General features: G+C 39.1%; 1 protein-coding gene across 1 annotated transcript in view; it reads left to right on the top strand.

The window, feature by feature from the left end:
* NELL2 (neural EGFL like 2) overlaps positions 1-12,185 on the top strand; it is a 137,504-nt gene extending 125,319 nt beyond the window's left edge. The window contains exons 17-20 of the mRNA XM_066183128.1: positions 4,439-4,632; positions 5,610-5,786; positions 7,917-8,141; positions 10,852-12,185. Of these exons, the coding sequence (XP_066039225.1) occupies positions 4,439-4,632; positions 5,610-5,786; positions 7,917-8,141; positions 10,852-10,902 (647 nt within the window). The 3' untranslated portion in view covers positions 10,903-12,185. The remainder of the gene's footprint in view (positions 1-4,438; positions 4,633-5,609; positions 5,787-7,916; positions 8,142-10,851) is intronic.
* Positions 12,186-21,405: the final 9,220 nt, after the last annotated feature.

Genomic DNA, 21,405 nt, shown 5'->3' with positions numbered 1-21,405 from the left:
AATATTTGCATTTAGTATTTTATTATCAACAGTGTTACTCTTTGCACTGTTCATCCGTTTCTCCAGGTGACTAAGTATATTGGGCAGTACACATTCTGGCACAGATTCTTGGGGAACTTCCTTGGGACAGCTCTCCATTGTGACAACCTGACCATTTTTTGCTGCATTTTATTGCACAATAATGATCCCTTTTTATCCTGTTTGTTATAAATAATTATTTAACATTAATATTAATTACTATTGAATATAATTAATATTAATCTTTGAGTCAATTACCACTCTTCTTCCATGGCACATAGTTCCTTTAAGAGCATGTATTTTTTGTGCAAGGAAGGTAATGAATAAAAGTATTACACTATCTAAAATATATCTCTCTTTAAAATACTTTTACCACAGTATAGTAAACTTTGAATCTGTGACATGGTATCTTTAATCAGTCATCTTTCCATCTGAAAATGTTACCCTTTGGTTGCTAGTTTCAATTCATATTTAAGACTTCATCATTTTAATATAATAGCCTCTTTGAATCTAGACACTACCACAGAGGATTTTTTTTAAAGCCTTTTTAATACCTTGGAGGATACTGAACTTGTGGTCACTGTTGGTCACCAGTGTAGGGGAGTTGCTTGGTAGAGTCATTCTGAATCAGAGGCTGCTTGCTGCTCAGGGCCAAGTGAAATGGTGCTTTGTCCCTCTGGGTTTCTTTGACTACCTCTTCCAAGAAACAGTCAGTACATCTCTTTAATACAACCTTGAGTCACAATCTGGAGCAATTGAAATTCCCATTTTTATGGAATTTTCTATCTCTGCAGTCTCACAAATACTGCAAATGCAGTTTAGTCATTCTATGTACTGTATTGTATAGCTTTAGTCCAGTATTTTTCCTGTGTAGGCAGTAAATTATTTGTAATAGAATTAACTCCTAGTTTTCTGTAACATGTATCACTACTACTTCTCCCAAGATGTTCCTTTGTTATTGCGGCATTAAGTTGTACCTAGAGATGATGGCAACAAAAGGAAAATCCTTAAAAATGGGACAGATCAAAGTCGCTGTAATTTTTCGTGTAGGTTAGATAAGTAAGAACTGATTCTCAGTTTAGCACTAGATAACTAGTTATATTTAATTTTTTTTTTTTTCTTGAGGCAAACCTCCAAGTGTTTTGAGACATAATGTTCTAATGTCCTAACATTCAAGCTGCTTGGTTCTTAAGCAGTCTGTTGTAAATAGCCTGAAGTGAACTATTTGTTTTTGGGTGGTTTGTGGGGGACTCTCTGGGGCTTTTTTTGGTTTTGGTTTCTTTTGGGAGGGGGTTGGGGGTTGTTTGTATGCGTGTTTTGTTAGCAGCATGGGAGCAGCAATAAATGGTTCTGTGGCTGGATATAGCAGAAAATGCAATCTCTAATCTTGCCATCTTCCCTTTTCAAACACAAAAGATGCAGCACCCAGTGTCCCTTGTCCATAGCTGGTTATGGCTGTAAACACAATTTCAGTAACTTGATTCACCATCTATTAAAAGCTTAAAGTTAAAAAAACTGAACAAAGTATTGCTTGGTATGGACGATTTGTGTGCAAGTACTTTGCTGATAATGCCTGAAGTTTGATGTGGATGAATAATGCAGATGAGAGTTTCATGCATGAAAAGTTGGTGTTTCTCTTGCTGCATCATAAACACAGTACTGTTTCTGTTTAGGCTTGAATCGAAATGTAAATAGCCCCTGCTGTGACTAGGGATATTTAAATTGCCCTATCCAGAACATTTGTTTTCATGAATCAAACATCTGAAAATAACAATATTGGGAATTTTCAGTTCTCAATGCCAGATAAGCTCAGCTCAATACCAGAGTCAATGATGAAACCTCCATTATTTTCAGTTACTGTGACTGTGTTGAAAAATAAACCTCAGAAACCTTTTTCTCATGGGAAAATTGTGAAATAGGCTTGTATACAAGTGCCGAAAGCAGAGTCAGTGTTTATAGGATCACTGTTTGTTGTTTAAAGCCAACCTTTCTTATTTACATGACAGCTGAACTTTGTCCAGTTATCTCATTAAATACGTCTGCCTTCTGTTAAGTATCTAGGTTTCTGAGAAGTGACATTATAAATTTATGACAGCTGTGTGAAAGTTACGTACAAAAGAGTGTTTTAAATAAATGAATGCAAGTTTTGGAAAGCAGTTTATTAAAAATTACTCTGATAATAAAGATAATCTTGCTGGTAATCTGAATCATTATATTTAAACAGAATTTGTGTCTCTTGTTATTGCATGACTTAAGAACAGCTATACCTTAATTTTAAATTACCAGATTGTATTACTTTCTGTCTGGATTTAAGAGAAAATATAGGAAGGAGAGAGCAGCTCTTCTATCCCTCTGCTCTGCCCAAACTGGCATCACTCAAACCATTCCTGTTAGCTACTTTCCTAAAAACCATCCAGTTCAGAGTCTGGACAGCCTCTGCAGGGCTGCTGTTCCACTGGTTATGTATCCTGACTGCTGGGGTGAGTTTCCCTATCTGATGTGCCAGTGATGTTTCAGCTGTTCAGCCACACTGAATTAGGTTCATGGTCCCAGTTATCTTCTGCCCTGTTACAACGATGTCTGCCTCCAGATGCCTCAGGAGGCAATGAGGTAGAGGTTGTAGAGACCTGAGATTATTTGCCTGTTCTGGATTATCTGATATGTAAATAAGTAAACCTTGGGCCCTAATGCATGAAATGTAATCTCTCTCCCAAAATCTGTTAGCGCTGAAAATTGAATATTCTCGCTTTGTACACTTTTGGCTACGCAATTGTTTTTTGCCTCTTAGGATTCTGTGGCAGTAAGTGTCATAGTTTGTTTATGTATTTATGTTTTATAGTATGAAAAGTTATTCCCTTTTATCAGACATAAATTTGTTGTCTTTCAGTTCCATTCACCATCTCTTGTCTAGTGTGCTAGCCAATAAGGGCAAAAAAGCTTTCAACATGTCTTCTTTGGAGTATTCTTTTTTTTTTTGTTACATCCCTTCTTGCTGATATTCTTTTAGACATGGAAAATCCATGTCCTTTCATTTCTTCTCAAATGGTATTTCCCTCAATCTTCCCATAAGCCCTAGTAATTTTGCAATTCTTTTTAAGATGATGCCACTGTTACTGCACAAAGTATTTGAAAGAAATCCACAATGCTGCTGATTTCTACAATGGAGTTCTAATAATTTCCCTGCTGTTTCTCATCCCAATTCATATTCATGTTAGCAACTTGCTAACTTTTTAATGTTTTTGACCATAGCCACACTTGGAATTGAAATGGTAATTGAATTATTTTACTTGAAACTGAATGTGCTTGAGGTGGATTTGAGGTTTCATTTCCGTTGTTGAACCCAAAGCGGAATGTTTATTTTTTACGAGGTTTTTATGTTGGTGGTGAAAGATACATGCATGACCTTATTGCTTATTTTATGTCACTCATCTGGTGGACATTTAATCATAACAACACTATTTAATGAACTTTATTCAAGAACTTGGGCCATACTGTCGAGAAATTGAATTTAGAGTTGAACTCAATATCTCAATATTTACAATTACTCTAGTTATAGTCTTTACTCTATTTTCCACTTTTAATTACATATATCCATTTACTTCATGCCCATTTGGAGCCTCTTTCCATGGTCATTTTTCTCCATTCGAACAGTGGAAAAAGCTAAATAAAGACTATTCGAGTAGAAGGTAGTGTGAGCTGCTAGCTTGCCTTTGCAAAATAGTTGTGTCTATCTTGATGAAGTAGGCCTTTAAAGTACTTTTTAATTCTTTGAGATATATTTGTTTGAAGTAATTTATTTTTATTCACTGGAGACATGATTTTTTTTTTCCTTTATTTTCTATTCTAGACACAAGGGCTATAGCTGTCGTTGCAACATGAATATTTAAAATAATCTAGTTTTCACATTTTAATGAATGATGAAATTTAAAGCATGGTGTGCTTGCTTAAATGAGCTTACAGGTCAGACATCACCTTTCACATTAAATTCTCATCAAGTGAACTCCAATGTGGTAGACAGAGCCAGAAAAAGGTTTTAAGAACAAGATTCTGAAGCTGTTCTTGTTTCACCTAAGATGTATCCTGTATGGTTGCCACAAACTAAGACTGTTTAGGGAGCTAAGAATTATTCCTTCTCTTGTCTTTCTTGCGGTTTCTTCATTCTATCCACTGTACCCAATAGCATTCACTTAGAAATATGTATAGCAAAACTCAAACTATCAGGTTAAAACATGATCAAAAAAAGCTGATGTGACTTGTAAAATTTTTTTTGTGAATTTTTATGTTTCCCCCATTCTGGTGAAGTACAAATTAATTTTCAGCTGAAAGCCTTAATGGCTAAGAATCGTTTTTATCGACTGCCACAAGAACATTTTTGTTAATTGGATGTGGTCTAAGAGCATTTCATGTCATGTATTTGCAGACATTGATGAATGTGGAACTGGAAGGCATAGCTGTGCCAATGACACTGTTTGCTTTAACTTGGATGGTGGGTACGACTGTCGATGTCCTCATGGCAAAAACTGCACAGGAGACTGTATCCATGAGGGCAAAATCAAGCACAATGGTCAGATTTGGGTGCTGGAGAATGACAGATGCTCTGTCTGTTCGTGCCAGGTCAGTACAAATGGAAGTAGCTGCCTCTGCAGGGTGGTGGTAGGGATGAAGGGCAGAGCATCAGGATTCAAGTGAAATTCCTACCTTCTCAGGTGCTTGTGTGGAGCTAGTGAAATAAAATCATATCTTACATAGGGTTTTAGAGATAGCTTGTGTCTCCAACCTGCATGAGCAAAACATTCATTGGAAGTTTATTATATGATACTGGGACAAGGATGATAGTACTGTTTCGTTAGCAGAGATGCCACCTGTGTTCTCTGGGTGGGAGTAACAGCATTTTCATGCAAATAAACTGTCTAGACACCTATTGGGGCTGGAGACTGACGCCACTATCTCCAGCAGATGGCTATAAATAGAAGTAGGTTCTGTGTCTGCAGAATAATTCAGCTTAACTTTCTCAAGTGTTTGCTGTGGGAAGTTTGGTCCCAAGCTAAATGCTGGTGGAGAATGAAGGGCCAAAACACTGCTGCCAGTATTCTAAGCATTTCAGCAGCTAAACTTTAGTGTACACGGTTTCGTTTCAGATCACCTATCATCTTCCTATGTGAATAATTACAGAACAGAGGGGTTGATCTTCCTTGACACCCTGCAATCTGGTATTCTATGAAACCATGGTATTCTAGGAAGTTTAAAGCAAGATTCACCAAGCATCTATATGAGAATTACAAACTTAGTGCAATCCATTAAAAGAGGGAAAGACACCCTTGGGTTTCACCACCTCAGGGGAAAGTTCCTGGAGATTGGTTAAATGAAGGATGTGTATAAGACAACAGGGAAACTTTATGGTTGTTATCGAGTGTGCATTGGGGTTTCTGGCTTGGTTTGAGTTGTATTTTGACAAAAATACTATGTAGTATTTTTGCAACTTTTGAGCTGCTAGTGGCTTAGAATCATGGTAAAAAACAAAATTTTGGCTGGAGCGTGGCTAGAGTTGTGCAAATTCCTGCCATCACTGTATGTCTCTCTTCTAAAAACAGAATGGATATGTGATGTGCCGGCGAATGGTCTGTGACTGCCAAAATCCCACTGTTGACCTCTTCTGCTGTCCTGAGTGTGACCCAAGGCTCAGCAGTCAATGTTTACATCAGAGTGGGGAGCTTTCCTATAACAGTGGTGATTCCTGGATACAGAACTGTCAGCAGTGCCGCTGTCTGGTAAGGTTCCTGATTACAGCAACAGAGACAGGAGTGAAAAAAATATGAGATATTCTGATCTGTGAATAGTTTCATTTTCATGCATTAGCATCCACTTAATTTTCCCTGAAGTACATGCATAATTAAAATCTGATTTTCCTGGATTTTTGTCAGTATTGTCCAGTTTCCATCAAAAATTTGTTTTGGTGCAATAGAGATATAATAAAAATTACTTAGTCATGAAGGTGGTTTCAGCAGAGTGGAGGTCATTTGGATATGGCACCTACACAGCAACACTTGTGTTCACTTATTCAGAAACTCATGAGGAAACTCTATGAGGAAATTCTAAATATGTATTTATTATCACAGCTGATAATTTCAAGGATGCTGGTAAACTAATACTTATTTATTCATCCAGACATTTTGAGTAATGGAAGAATAGTAAGACTTTTTGCATTTATCAAAACAGTGTAATGAAATTTGAAAAAAACGCACATCTGTTAAACCTTGTCATCTTTTTCTTAGGCGTGTATTTTGGAGTCTAAGCAAAAAATATTCTGCATAATTCTGCTGGTGAAGTTTCTTTGTCAGAGAAAACCCCAAGATAAAAACTACTATCTGTTATCTCAAGTTATGTCCAAATATAAAGGCTGGTCCATGTAGCAGCTGTGGCTTGTCAGGGTATCATGAATAACAGCCAGAAGCGCATTTCTGTAGACTGTGCTTTCTGTGTTACCACTGCTAAAATCCAATGAAGTAGATTAACATGTGCTTCATTAAATATCTAAAAATTGAAAAAATAACCAACCTGCAATTTAGGATCTCAATAGATGTTTCTTTTTTTTCAAGGTGCTACTCTGTAGCAAAAGTTTGCTTTCTTTCAGTGATCATGGATTTTTTGGAGTGACAAAGTATTGTCTACTCCTTATACGGTCCATCACTGAAAAAAATAGATGGAAGTATCAAGATCAGCGACTGAATTAAAAGAGTGCTTTCATTCTTACCATCACACAATTCAAAAAGAAGAAAATTGACCCAGATGAGAATTTTTAAAAATAATAACTTCGCAATACTTTCTGCAACAAGTGAAAAAAATTTGGAGCTATTACAAGTGTCTTTGCTTTTTTTTCAGCCTCTGCTTTGGGGATAGCAAACTCCTCATTCTCAAAGACTTAGATACTTTTTTTGTGAGTAAACTGTTTTCCTAGAGCTAAATGCTGTTCTTTTTGCCCCCCTGAAGTTCAGACTATTACATCTGTGCTCAAACGAGCTAAATAAATTGAAATTCAGAGATGGACCTGCAAAAAAAAAAAAAAAAAAAAAAAAAGGCGCATTATTGACTTCTGTGAAGTCTCTTCTTTAACTAATACATCTGAAACTTTGTCCTTTGTCCAGAGTGAAGGGAAGCTGATTCCAACTTCTGCTAACTGATATTAGTCATTAAACATCTTTAGATTTGTGTTCAGGCATAAAGTAACTTCCCCTAAGGATATGCAGGCCCAACACAACTCTCTGCTCAGACCTTTTCTTACCCCTGACTGTATTAAACCCACCACGCAGAAGGTGTGATAAAGTTAGGATATTATAACCAGAATACCTGAAGTTCCAAAGTGGATGGAAAGTGGGTGGAGGTCCTCACATTGAAAATGTGGTGGTGTTCCCCACTACATTGGACTGCTGGTGGCTTGACAGCCTTAATCCAGCCAATGCATTTGTAACCATGGCAGAGATAAATCTGAGGGCCTTCTATGGCAAGCCAACAGTCCAAACTGTGAGTAAGAACTAGGCAAAACCGGAGATTTTGGCACACTTTTTCAGTGTAGTCATGCTCTGTCCCTTGCAGAAGTAGGCCCTCACAAGGACAGGCCACAATCCTGTATTGCATAATTTTATGGAGAATTTTCAGCTGCAGCTTGATGCAGGGTGTACTGAACTAAATTAAATCTAATATAGTTCCTGAAGGCCATGCAGAAAAAAACACCTGATCTACAGTGTCTCCCACAGTCAGTGAATATCAGTGTTTTCTGTGCTGAATTCTGAACAGCACCAGATGGGAAAAAAAAAGCCAGCTAGGAAACATAATGCTGATTCAGAGGAATGGGTGAGGAACAAAATAAGAGCTAATAATATCTTGTTCTTTTGTGAAAACAGCAAGGAGAAGTTGACTGCTGGCCCTTGCCATGCCCCGAGGTGGACTGTGAATTCAGTGTCCTCCCTGAGAACGAGTGCTGCCCACGTTGTGTCACTGACCCCTGCCAGGCCGACACCGTTCGCAATGACATCACCAAAACATGTCTGGATGAAACCAATGTCATTCGCTTCACTGGATCTTCTTGGATTAAGCATGGCACAGAGTGCACCCTCTGCCAGTGCAAGGTAATAAAGGTTATAAAGACGAAGCTGAGATGCTTCTTCCCAGTTTGTTCTAGGGCACATAAATATTAATGCACTGAGTCTGGTCAGTGAACAGTTGGCAGCTACACTTGTTTTAAAGCAGCAGAGATGACAGTAAAAGTGTTCAGCTTAGTTAACTATACTCTTGCAAGTGCTAGAAGCACAGTTTGATGTGCTAGCAGATCAGAAGCACAACAGCTCATGCTGCAGAGTGCTGTGGACATGGTTCTGGGCTTCACTTTTCCACCAGGATAGTTCAATTTCAGTGTAAACATGAAGCTCCAAGCTCCCTGCTGTCTTTGAATCATGCGAGTATGGCTGTATAAGCCTAGGCTTCGCCCAAGAAATTTGTTCAGTGTCATACTATAGTGTTACTGGAACTGATAGAATTGCTTTTTGAGAATAGTAATTGTTTTCAGAATAAAAGAACTAGTTATATGGTTACATAGCTTTTGTACTTTAAAATTAATCAATGTGTTTAGAACATTTACTGGTTTTGTACTCAAAGAAATTGGTTGTCTGAGGAGAAAAATTAATGGCTATTCAATATGTGAATTCCGGCATCTCTTTTTGAGGATGAAAAAGGAAAAGGGCTTAACATAGGTGTTTCTATTCAAAATAAGATCATAAAGTGAATTGTGTTTTTTGCCCCCCTATTGAACAGTGACATTATGTGTTTCCACAGCAGCCAAGGAGAGAGAGCAGGATTCATACATAGTTCTTAAATTATTACTTAAATTCACAGTTGATTTTGGGCTTTATTCTATGTTCTTCCCAAGCAAGATGCTTCCCAAACTCCAGTACATGGTACAATTAACTATTTGAAAAGATGCTCATAAAAAAAAAAAAAATCTATCTTCAACACCTTCTTCTCTGAGAATTCTGTGTGATTTCTGAGAATTCTGAAGCTGTCAAGCATCAGTTCCTTCCTCTGCTTTGCCTGATGCAATGCTGTGTGAAATAGCTCCTGCTGTGAAGGCATAGTCCTTTTGCAAGGGCAGTGGTTTGCACCAAGTAAGTGTCAGCATTTGTCCTGGTGTCAGAATGGGTCAGTGGTTAGAAGAAAAGGCTGCCATCTGACAGGCTGGCTAATGGTTGGAAAGCCAGCTGCTGCCTAGGGGATGTTCAAACAGGCTTACAGGCAGAAACCTGTGCTTTTTGGGTCTGTAGCTGGTGCTATACACCAGCTCCAATGCTAGAAGTTACTTTTTGCTCAGACAAGTTGCTCAGGTTGCTTATGCATCTGGTGCCTCTTCTGTAGAAGAAATTGTTGTGTGTGGTTCCTCCCTAAAGTGCTTTTGAGACTCAGTGAAGGGAAATGTGCTTTTGTTGTGCTGCTAATCAGGGGCAATGCAGAAGGCATGTATCAGTTCTGATCATGGCCGCCTAAGTGCTGCTCCCATCTGGCTTTTTGTGTTAAGCAAAGACTGAACCTTAAGCATTGACTAGTTCAGTGTAAATACATACACAGAGTTATCAAATCCATTGCTGCCTTGTGAAGGATGGTGAGGATTAAAACAGATACCCTGCCAAACTCTATAATTTTAATGACTTGGGTGGGACTCTGCCTAACAAAGAAGAGGTACCACTTTGTCCCTAAACAAGCCCAAATCTTACTCAATTCTCCTTACAGAGTAGTGTTCATTTAGAAATACACTATCTGCTTATATTGCCAATATTTTAGCATTGCAGTTCTGCATGCAGGCAGCCCATTCCCTCCAGATCAGGACAGTGGTGTGCCCAGTTTGTATAGTGTTCCTTCTCATTCATCCTGTGTCACCCCACTCTTCTCTTGTAAAGCATTTCATGGAAGGTCAAAGCTCCAGTCTAAGCCTCTCTAAACAAGCTGTAGCAAAATAGGTTTACACAAATCCTTTAAGAATTTAGAAACCTGGGCATCAGCTAAAGCAGACTTAGCCGTGAAAAAATTCTAATCACAAGTAAAGAAGGGGGAGAGTAGGATTATAACCTCCTGTAACAGAAGGAGTGAAAGAAAATGCTTGAATTATTCAGACCTTAGTTTTAATAAGTCCTGTCAGTTAAGTTAATTGAATGTTTTTGGACTAATTTATGAATAATACTCATTTTTTTATTTGCATTGTAAGAATCAGACTTAAGAAGTAGTAGAGATGCAGAAATGATTTCTCCCATATTTTAATGATGTCCATAGGCAATCTTTTCCTTTAATTGTCCTTAGTATTTTTGTAATACTGGACTATTTGGAAAAAGTTTATGGATTTATTTTTGCTGGTGTTACAGCCAGGATGCATGAAGTTGAAGCATTCAGGGCTAAATAAAAACCAGAATCCCTTCTGCCTGTTCTGAATAAATCTCCCAAGTGCCTTGTCTTGTTCAACAGCTTTATGAATTTGAGCAGATGCCTGATACCGTTATATTGGGAGCATTCCTTCTACTGATCCCAGCTTCTTTCAGTTTGAGTGTTGTAGCTCTGGGACACAGACCACAACAAGCCAAGCAATTAGAGGAGTCATAATAGCCTGTTCCCTCGGGCAACATAAGGACATGAGGACAATGTCATGAGTCTGATCCAAGTCTGTACATGTTTTGTATTTTGCAAGTCTGTACGTTCAAATCTGATGGGTATTTGCAAACAGCTGAGCTTGTTAAATTTACTTGTTTTGTACAAAATGAAAATTATTTCAATTGCTCTTTCTGTTTTTCCATCCTTTAGAATGGCCATGTCTGTTGCTCAGTGGATCCACAGTGCCTTCAGGAACTGTGACACCAACAACTATCTCTCACAAGCAGTTTCTGGATAAAGAATTTTCCTTCACAGAAATAGACCTTTAAACCAAAAATCGTTCAAAATTAAAGCAAAATTAGGTTGGTTTTGTCTGTCTGAAGTGCAGATGTGTGATGAACTCGGTTACCTGACTCAGAGTGAAATTTATGGGACTCAAGACAAGCTCAGATATGTAAACCTTTGTATGAGGTTAGGCCCAAGTCTTCTGGCTATTTGTCTGTCTGGCATCCTTGTGCAGAATGTTTAGGTTAGTTTAAAGTGACACATTGTAATGCTGTACATAATGATGTCAAGATCTAAAATCAACTAGGAGCTCTTACAGGGTCTTGCAAATCTTTGAGAGTCCAGTGCTTGACCAGATGCAGCAGATTTACAGATAATCATATTTGGAACTGCACAAATGTGTTTGATTGCTTGCTGCAGAACTTAGCAGATGTTTGAGTAAAAGGACGAAGCCTTCAGGAATAATGAACCTAGCAGCTAAGATGTGATATGTACAGTATGTGCGCTGAAAAAAAAAAAAAAAAGAAGTTATTGTAAAAAACTAAAAAACAAAACAAGAAAAAAAAAAAAAGAAAACCCGTGATGCACAGGCATGGCTTCTTAATGTTTTCTGATGGGAAAAGTCATCAATATTTCCTTGTTTTACTGCACTTACTATTATTTCTTGATTGACTTTGTTCAGTATAAGCTCGTTCTTGTGCAAATTTAAATAAATATTTCTCTTACCTTAAGTTTCTGTTTGTGCCATCTTTCCTTTTCAAGGACTTAGTTTTCATGTGTGCTGTTACTTTTTGCCAGTATTCCAGAGAATGTGGACAGTACAGGTGAAGTGTTGCCTGTCTAGCTCCTCTACATGTGGGAGCTTATGCCCAGCACAGCCTTCTGCCTATCATGTCTTATCTTTGTTAAGATACACATAAGTAATTTGTTGTTACAGTGGATTAAACAGCAAATTCACATGCCTAAAGATCAGGTCTATGTACCAGCGGGGTGTTGTCACACAGAGTCAGTAGAGACCATTTGTATATGACTTGGATCTGTTCAGATTTACAGGGGATCTTCTCCAAATTCCTCCTCTCTCCAGCTGCCAAGGGTTGGTTTGTCTTCTGTAAGCTCTGCAGCTGTTTATTGCTGTTTGTTTGAAGTATCTTAATGCATGGGGATTACTTCAGAAATGCAAATACTATTGTCACTACTGTTCTGTTGGGAAAGTAAATAACGGAGGCTACGTGACCAAAGCTATGTTATTCTGAAAGAGAAATAAAGAATGAAGTAATGCTTACAAATTGCAGGCTGAAAATGCATCATGAACAGTGGAGACGAAACAGGAGAGGAGGAAGATGCCCAAGATGACAGCGTTCTTTAGATACTACTTTAGTACTCATATTCTTTTCAAAGTGCCTTACTGCTCTTTGGTATCTGTCTTAGGAGTTCATGAAAGCTGAAGAGGCAAAACTTCCATTAATATTGCTCTGTGTAATATGAAGTTATAAGGGAAGTCCATGTTTGTGGTTTTACGAAACAGAATTATTACCTGCAAACAGAGGCTACCTCAGTTTCATGTGCTGCAGGAGATCAAAGGAAACTCAAGCAACCACATGTTGATCCAGCAGCCATTCCCTTGAGCCCTCAGTGTCTACTGAGGACTGGATGTTTTTGGATTAGGGGATACAAGGGATGCTAGGCCACCAAATGGTAATAGTCTAAAGAAGTCCAAGAAACTAAAAATCGGGGGGGGGGGGGGTGGGGGGTCATTTGAGTCAGACTCAAATGGATGGATATTTTACATTAAACCAATAAAGTTATGAAGATTTCCAGACCAAATAAAACCTTTTCCTTATCTAGTCCATAAATAACAGGTATTCAAGGGGTTTTTTTTTTCTGTTTTGTCCTGTTCCTGGCAAGCTGCAATCACAGTTTTTAAAGAAGAGAGTTAGCTCCCAAGAAAAATGGTGCTTTCTCTGCAATGTTTTCTTGCCTGGTAGTTGTTGTCAGAAGGTCATGTTTTCACCTCATATTGGGGCATGTCTCCAGTGGATTTCATGAGCAGCTGCATGCCTGTTTCTGATAGAAGGTTTAGCAGAAGTTGTGTAGCCTCTGAGAACTGCACTTCAATTTCCTTCAAGAATAGGTACAAAATCGACAGAAAATGCATGAAGACCAGAGTTCTTTTTTTGAAAAGAATTAACATTTTTCAAAGGCAGAATCCTTGAGCTCTGGCAAAGGCTGTACAAAGCTCTGAAGAGAACCACTGGAGCTGGCAGAAGAGATATCTACAGAACATTACAAGCAATATTGTAAGCATCCCTATGTTGGCAGTGAATATAAAAGTTGCAGGTGAGGCAAGTTTCTCTGTCCTTAATCTGGTTGTGTGCATCCTCTGACTTTGGTTTCAGAGTTATGACAAATACAAGAACTCTAAAGAAAATGATCTCCAAAATATTTTCTCAATCCTTTTTCTAATAGAGTAATACTGGTGTTTAATACTGGCTTTTAATCAAAATTGAAATGGTGTATAGATGAAAAACAAATATCTATTTTCTTTTATTGCCTACCCTGACCTGAGTGTTGAAGGATCTTTCTACTATTGTGGGTTTGTGAAGCACACTAATCAGCTAAAAAGCCAAAAGTTGAGACATAAGGTAATAGCCAAATCTTCAATCTGATCCTTGGAGAGACACTCAGTGTTGCATGTATGTAAAGAGCAGAAGTCATACTACTGAACAAAGATGGAAATCTCTACTAAATAAAAAATGAGATTGGGTTCAGTGAATATTGTCTAATTTATCAATGTTTAAGGTTACTAATCAGTTGGGAGTTCTTCTAAAGGTCAGCAAACTCCAAGAAGACATATCAGTGACCCTCATTTTCATTCCTTTTCACCCCCTCTTCCCCCTCTCCCTCCTGTTCAGCCCAGCCAGTAATTAGTAGCTCGTGGTTTTAATTTACCTTGAAAAGTAAATTTAAATATGATTAAAAATTGATGTCTTGTTTCCAAGGCTAAACTATCTGTTAGACAATATAGTGCAAAAAACCCCCCCCAAAAAACGGAAACCAATTCTGAATGATGCAGGTACATTGTGCTCTGTTACTGGCCTTTTGTTATTGATGCAGTGTTTGCAGTACCAAAATTCAATAACTTCCATAGAGGAATTGTCACCTTGCTGCAGAGTAATTGCCCTAAGTTAATAGACCTACAGATATAATGGCAGAGATATCTTCAGTTACAATGCTGAATTCAGTGCTATGGTGAAACAGGTTGACAAAATGCAGCAGCATTGTAAAACTGTTGAAAAGGGACCTAACATTTTTATAGCATGCCTAAAAGTGTGTGTTTATGCAGGGAGGGCTGTAAAAGTGCCCTCCTTCATTTGCGGCATAGGATCTTGCCATTAGCTCCACTGGCCTACAGCAGGTTCATCCTGGGTCACCTCAGAGAGGCACAATCTCATGAGCCACATTTGAGCTGGCTTCAAATGCAGGATGTGTATGCAGTAGGATCTCCCCCTTCACAGCTTCTCCAAAGTGAAGAAGGCTTCGAGTGCGGCAAATGGCAGTGCTGAGCTCGCATGCCCTCTCAACAGGAGGGAACTCCCTTGGTTTCGCAGATAAAAATAGCAGTAGCTCTAAAGTAGGGCTCTGCTAGTTATTTTTTAATAGTGTAACTTGCTCACAGGCAAAAGCAGTTTAACTTGTCCCCAAAGCAGTTAATAATTTAAGCTAAAAATCACTAGCTAGCTTTTGCCAACTCCATAAAGAAAATGTTTTGGAATACAAGTAAGAAGGCTAGAGCAGTTCTGGCATCCCCTGAGTGGCCTGTTCTCTTCTTCAGTGCACTGGTAAAAAAGCCCACTGCAGTCATGTCTTCAACCCAAGTCACAGTTATGTTGACTAAGTCACAATCCTGGCTGTGTCTCCTGTTGCTATTTTAATTTCCAATTAAAGATTAAAAGCTTCTTGTTGATTTAGTATAGTGGCCAAACCTCTGTCCTGGGAGAACAGGCAAAGTGTACCACTTTGATTTTGAGTAAGGAGAAGCATTTTCTAGAGGGCCTGAAAAGAAAAAGCTGGTGTTAAAAACTGTTTTTCATCTCTCTCTGGCTGTTTTTCAGCTTTGTGAATGACCACTAGCATGTCAGTGTATTTCACTCTTTTCTTTTTGACAGTAGGGTGCTAATGCAAAATGATAAAAATAAAAAAATCCACTGTTGAAATCTATTACTCATCTAGGTCTGCACTGATCAGTATGTTCTTATTGTTAGAGTTTATATAGCCTGTAAAATACCAAACAGGTATTGTTTACAATAGCAGGAGATTTACAACCCTATATCCTACTAATCTGTTCATAGATTATTTCTATAACTTCCAACTTTAACTGCTAAAAACCATAACAATCTATTGATCACAAAATTTTCATCCATAAGATAGCCAAAGTCAGTAACTATTCTTCATCTCAGGGTTTGTTCTTTCAGTAATCTCATGTTACCATGTAGGACTTCAAATGTAACTCTCAGTATGTTATTTATGTATCAGCAGTATTGCTTGGAATTATAAAATAAAATTGGTTAAGAGCTTATTTTAGGACTGAGTCATATATGAAAACCAGAATAACTACAATTGCATCACTACAGGTAGAGAGCATCCATCTAAATAGAACAACAGAAAAAAGTAGACTCCAATGCAATTTCATGGTGAGGAAAGAAATTTCATAGTGGGGAGAGGGGAACAAAACAAAAAACCCCAATGCCACTGATGTTAACTTGGTCCTGTCCTCTTTTAATGACTGCTGATCTGAACAAGAAGAGGGATGCAGCCTTGTGCATGGTTACCTCAGTTTTTACAAGAAGCTCCTCAGCTGATGCTGCTTTTGAATATTTCATCTGACTGACTGAACCACTGCCTTTTCCTATTTATTTTCTTGGTGCCTTTGGTAAAAATGTAAAAATGCCTAAAAAGGCCAATGCAGGATGGGTCTGGCCCCCTTTGAAGCAGGCACTGTATCACAGCTGGAGCATCCTGCCCAAGGCAGCTGTAGGCACCAGCCAGCCAGGATGGGGGGAGCACCACTCTACCTAAAGGTGTAATCCTGTTGTTTTTATCAGCTATGTGTATATAGTTGGGTGCTCCATAAGCTGTGACCAGAATGACCCAGCTCAGACTGATTCCTCTTGCAACCTTGCAAGGCAAAGCCTCCCCTTTAGGCTGCTGTATGGGGATTTTGCAAGTCACAAAGTGGTTTGTCAGTGCAAAGAGGTGGAGGAGTGGGATTGGTGCTGTCCCAAGAGCTCCCATATCACCCCAACATGTGCAACCCACGGCACAGGAAAGGTAAGGACTGTCTTCAAGTCAGGAAGAAAATGTCCTTAGTCTGGCAAGAAGCCAGGCCCTTTAGTTGCTTTCCAAGACAAAAAGCTTTTGTTCACCTCATTCACGCTGGACAAACTGAGTGCTCACAAACAAGCCTCAAAGTGCAGTTCTCTCCCTGCTCTGCTGTTTCACAATCATGCAGCTCTGCAGAAGTAACCCCAGACAACTGAGGGCTAGCCCCAATACATGCCCAGCTTCCCTACCACAGGACCTCTGTGGGGAGATGCCTGTGGATGCAACTTTGCAGCTGGTGCTTGCATGGCCTGGACTGGGCAGCTCCTCTTCCCCTGCCCAGATGGGTCAGGCTGGTGATGAATGGATGTCAAAGTCTGTTAATGAAGGTGGTGTTAAAATTTGGCCTTGCAGACACTGCTGGTGACAGGCTGAGGGGATAATACTGATATTACTTAAACAATCTTTTTAAAATCAGTCTCTTTTTACATTTTAAATTTCCATTGGGTAATAATTACATTTGTTGGGCCCTGATGCTTCTTTGAAGAACACAGCAGGTGAGGGAGAAATTATTCTTTCCTCGCTTGGTAAGCTTGAGAGGCTGCTCAGCTGCTGTTGCCTTCTAAGGAAAGAGAAATGCAACATACCACAACTCAGCAGAAACACACATTGCACACTGACCAGTGTGTGACACTGCCTGCCTGCTCTGGGCAGCCTCTAGCCTCAGCAGCAAGAGCACTTTTCTTTTAACATCCCTGTCACAATAATGGAAATGACATGGTGCTGTTCCCACCCTCATCTCCTCTGTGGCCACCAGTGTCAGTACCTGGCATATCACTTTCAGTGTTGGCCTCTCTCCGCATGACTCCCTGTCTTGAATTACAATATGTAAACAGAAATGTTTGTTCTATTTTCCCTCTGTTGAAACCGTCTGGGGAGGTGTTTTCTTTATCTCTTGTATAACCCATTACCCATAACTCCAGGGGGGAGGGGGTGGGTGTCTTCTGCTAATGGACCAGCTCTTAAAACCAGGTGGAGAAATGTTCCTTATCTCTTTCACTGACCTATCCTTCCTCCGGGGGATATCTTCTGTTAATGGGCCATTAAAGACTCACCAATGACTGATAAAATTACATCATCCCATTGTGAGATGCTCCACCCAGTGTGAGTAACCAAGCATTCTCACCTAAATGAAAACTGAGACTCAGAAACACCAAGGCAGCCTGTTTTCCACTGGATTCCAGAGGAAGACTGGATCCATCTCACCACTACTGGACCTTTTCTACAGGATCATCTCTACTCCAACAGAACCACATCTGTTACTCCAGGAGGATTTATTTAGATTGCTTCCAACACCCTGACCAACAGGATGTCAGGTCGTATTTCTGACTCTGTCAGGGTTTGTGGCTTTTTTGTTTGTTTGCCTGCTGCTTGCTTTTTTTTTTTTTTATGATTACATTTGTATTTTTAGTATTCCTAGTAAAAAACTGTTATTCCTATTCCCTTATCTTTGTTTGAAAGCTCCTAATTTCAAAATTATAATAATTTAGAGGGAGGGGTTTACACTTTCCATTCGAGGGAAAGCTGGGGCTAGCAGATACCTGTCTTTCCAAACCAAGACACTCCCATAAAAGGTGATGTTATTTTCCCACCTTTTCAAACTTTCTTACATGGAATTTATCACTCATTGGGCTAGAAATCACTCACGTTGGTTTAGAGGTTTTAGCCAGTGTAAACCATCCCTTTACAAAAACTAAAATATATGGATTCCCGCTGTGCCTTTTATGTGTTGCTAATCTACTATACAATTAAAGTCATTGAATTTTGGTAAATATTGGAGTCAGATTCTTATTTGAGTCCCAGTTTTCACACTTCAGGTTTATCTGTGTTTTCTATTGCTCTGGAAATTGAACCAAACTGAGTAAGTGGTTGCTGAAGTCTAATTAACTTTGTTTTCTTTTTGAACGAGGATTAAAGCAAACCAAGAATCCACTTCTGGGATTTTTTTAACAGAAGCAGCTTCCAAAATCTGCAGCCCAGAAAGCCAGTTTTCACCCTTACAATCACAGGTCTAATTTCTTGAATCCTCTTATACCAGAATTTAAAATGCTTCATCAATTCCCAAAAAAGCTATAGATGTTCAGACATTTATATAGCCCATTTAAGTGATATTTTTGTTTCTTATATAGCAAGTTTTTGTCATTTGTGTAGCTTTTGAGTGATTTTTGCATGCTTCATGTATTTGAATTGGTTTTTGTGGGTAATACTCTTTTGCACATAAAGCCTCTCAGCTGTTAATTTGAATTTTTTTCAGCTATTAGAATTTAAGGTTCATATACAAAATATATTCCTGAAATATATACTCCTGGTCAGCAAAAGAAAATCCTACAGAGAGATGAATTTGGCCCAATACGCATAATAGTGAGGGCAAAAATGTGCTTGATCTAGTATTTGAAATAGGTTTTGGGTTTTATTGTGTTCTTCAGCTGTGTTCCAGCAGGTTTGCAATCATCTATTTTATAAGTATAAACCTAGATTCTGAACAGTCAATGAGTTCAAGGTCAACTGCAGCCATTGCCTGCCTGATGTGAATCAAAACTTAAGACACGTGGACATAAGAAAATAGAGAAGCAGAGACTTCACTGTCACCAAAATGCTTTTAGTATTCAAAAATAAATATATGAAATGGTTTCAAGTGAATTAGGTAATAATTTTCCGGCAGATTTTGAGAGCAAAATCAGGGAAGAACATAGAACTGAATTTGTAGTGTATTTACTGAGTACTGTACTGGTCTACAGCAGAAAATCCTGAGATGGCACCAACTAAATAATGCAGATATTGCTCAGTGGTTAAAAAGCTTCCTCAGGGTAAAAAAGTTTCTTTGAATGAAAAACTCCTGCTGCTGAGCTTTAGACAAGTTACACAAATGATTAAAGGCACCGGAACGTGGTGAGGTGATGGTGGAGGAGCAGTTCAGGGATGCTGCTGTCCCCTTCAGGTACGGCTGAGTCCTCTGCAGGCCCCCTTACAGTGGGCTTGGAGCAGGCACATGACAGCTGCTGTGCTATGGCTCAAGGTCTTCAGGAGAGGGTCACTGCTTCTGGTCGTGTAGCCACATCCTCGGTACTGGTTTAGGACAAAAGCACCTAGTTCTGACAGGAACCTTCTGCCATGGAGACCTGGCGGCAGGAGAGTTGGCACTGATGCTGGCAACCGGTAACTTGCTGTCTTGAGGGGCAATGACCTCTAGACAAGGAGACACCAAGAGACATCAGGGAGTTGATCCAAGACCCAGAGAAGTGGAGATTTTCCCTCATATTATGACCTATCTTAAGATTTGATTATTTTGTTTCTTGGAGAGAGGCTCTCTAATGAGAGAGGAAGGAACCCCCAATCAGTGTGCCCCCTGAATTAAGGTGCAAACAGACCATATGCTCAAGTCTATAATAAGGATTTTATTTAATAATAAATGTGAGGCAGAGGTGGAAAGAAATAGGAGAAGAGAAGGGGGTGGAGAGAAAGAGATTGACAGAGAGACAGATTAAGTAGAAAGGTATCACAACCCAAGGATCCAGTAGGTGTCCTGTTGGTTCTCTCTGGTCTTCTGGTCTTCTTGGTCGTGGAGGCCCCACGAAACATGGAGTTCAATGGCTTAATGTATGTTCAGCTGTATGTGGGAATATCCAGGTACCTCCCCTAGAGTGGGTTATATTTACAATCTTTTGAAACACCGTGGATCATGCGCAGACCTCTGGTGGAAGACATTCAGTCTCTCACAGACCCAGGCCCTGAAATATTTATTCACATGCTAAATGAAAGAGTGCTACCAACCCCTTGTTTTTAGTATGTTGGAGCACTTACACATCATATCTGGGACAGTGCAGATGTGGTCTTCCGTCACCTCCACTGGGATGAAATTCTAAGAGGCTATAAATACACAGAAACCTGAAAATTATGACAATGAGAAATAAATCTGGCCTATTTTGTTTGACTGAGGAAAAAGACAATAAGTAAAATGTGTCTTAAATGTATTCTGGTTTCCGACGGGAAACTTGGCTGGTAATGTCAGGAAGGCCCTGTCTGTGTCTCTTGAAGTGTCCTAAAGGAAAGGATCCATTTGATGTGGGGCAGCTTTTCAAAGAGTGAACAATTAGGAGCAGTGATGCAAAAAATTACAGACACAAAGAACAAGAAAGACTTGCAGACACATGACTGAAGCACCACGGCTGTGAAAGTCATGGGTCTGTTGGTCCAGTTGTGTGCCTTGGTGTTCCTAATTATAGATGCAAACTGTTGGTTTATCTTCAATGGCTTAGCAAGAAGATTACTTTCAGAGTAGCTCCCTGATAAATGTCTGTAGACTTGTTAACATAGCTGACGTGTCCTAACTCTGCTTAGTTATGCAGCCTCAGTTAATCCCCATCCTTTTTAGTTCATAGGCCAAAGTTCAAACGGAGCAATTTTTTGATCCTACTTGTATGGCTGTGTATACTTTCCCTCCTTTATGGTCAGAACAATAGCTTCAAACCCAGAAAAAACCCCAAACCCTGAAACAGTAGAAAGCTCATTTGCCTTTATTCTGGGGCAAAACTTCTTTTCAACTCTGAATATAATTTCTTCTTAATCACTTGTATTTATCTCTACAGTACAGTAGTAGTTCCTCAAATCTATCTTGTTTTCCTACTAGGCCTATGCTGTAGTTATTCATATGTACCCCACTAAAAGAGCAAACATTTTTTTCAATGTATTTAAAGAAAATAGATATATGAGCTCACTGGATAACGTGTTGTTAGAACGGGCAATGTTTTTGATATGGGACAATGACATAATATGTCCAACCAGAGCCAGTCTTAAAAGAACTCCATTTATCATGGCCTGAATTTGTAAGGTATGTATCAGAAAATCTTTTGCCTGAAGAAATGCATAGAAATAGAGATATTTTTTTTTTTCTGAAATGTTTGCTTAAGCACTGTAAATTTTTAGAGAGCAGTAATGGCAGTAATGAATCAGGTGAATGTTTGATTTCAAGGGCTCCTTGGGAAGATCTAGAATTATTCACCTAAACAGAAGCTCTACACAGCTGAGCTGTGTTGCAGTTGCATGTCTCAGTGCTTTTCTGGGAAGGAGGAGACTGGAGTGTGAGACCCTTATCTGTTTCCT

Source organism: Chamaea fasciata, unplaced genomic scaffold, assembly GCF_029207755.1.
Source record: "Chamaea fasciata isolate MVZ Bird 193981 ecotype frontalis unplaced genomic scaffold, bChaFas1.0.hap1 SCAF_5, whole genome shotgun sequence".
NCBI lineage: Eukaryota > Metazoa > Chordata > Aves > Passeriformes > Sylviidae > Chamaea > Chamaea fasciata.
Note: the sequence above shows the minus strand (reverse complement) of the source record. Positions and strands in the feature narration are given on the sequence as shown.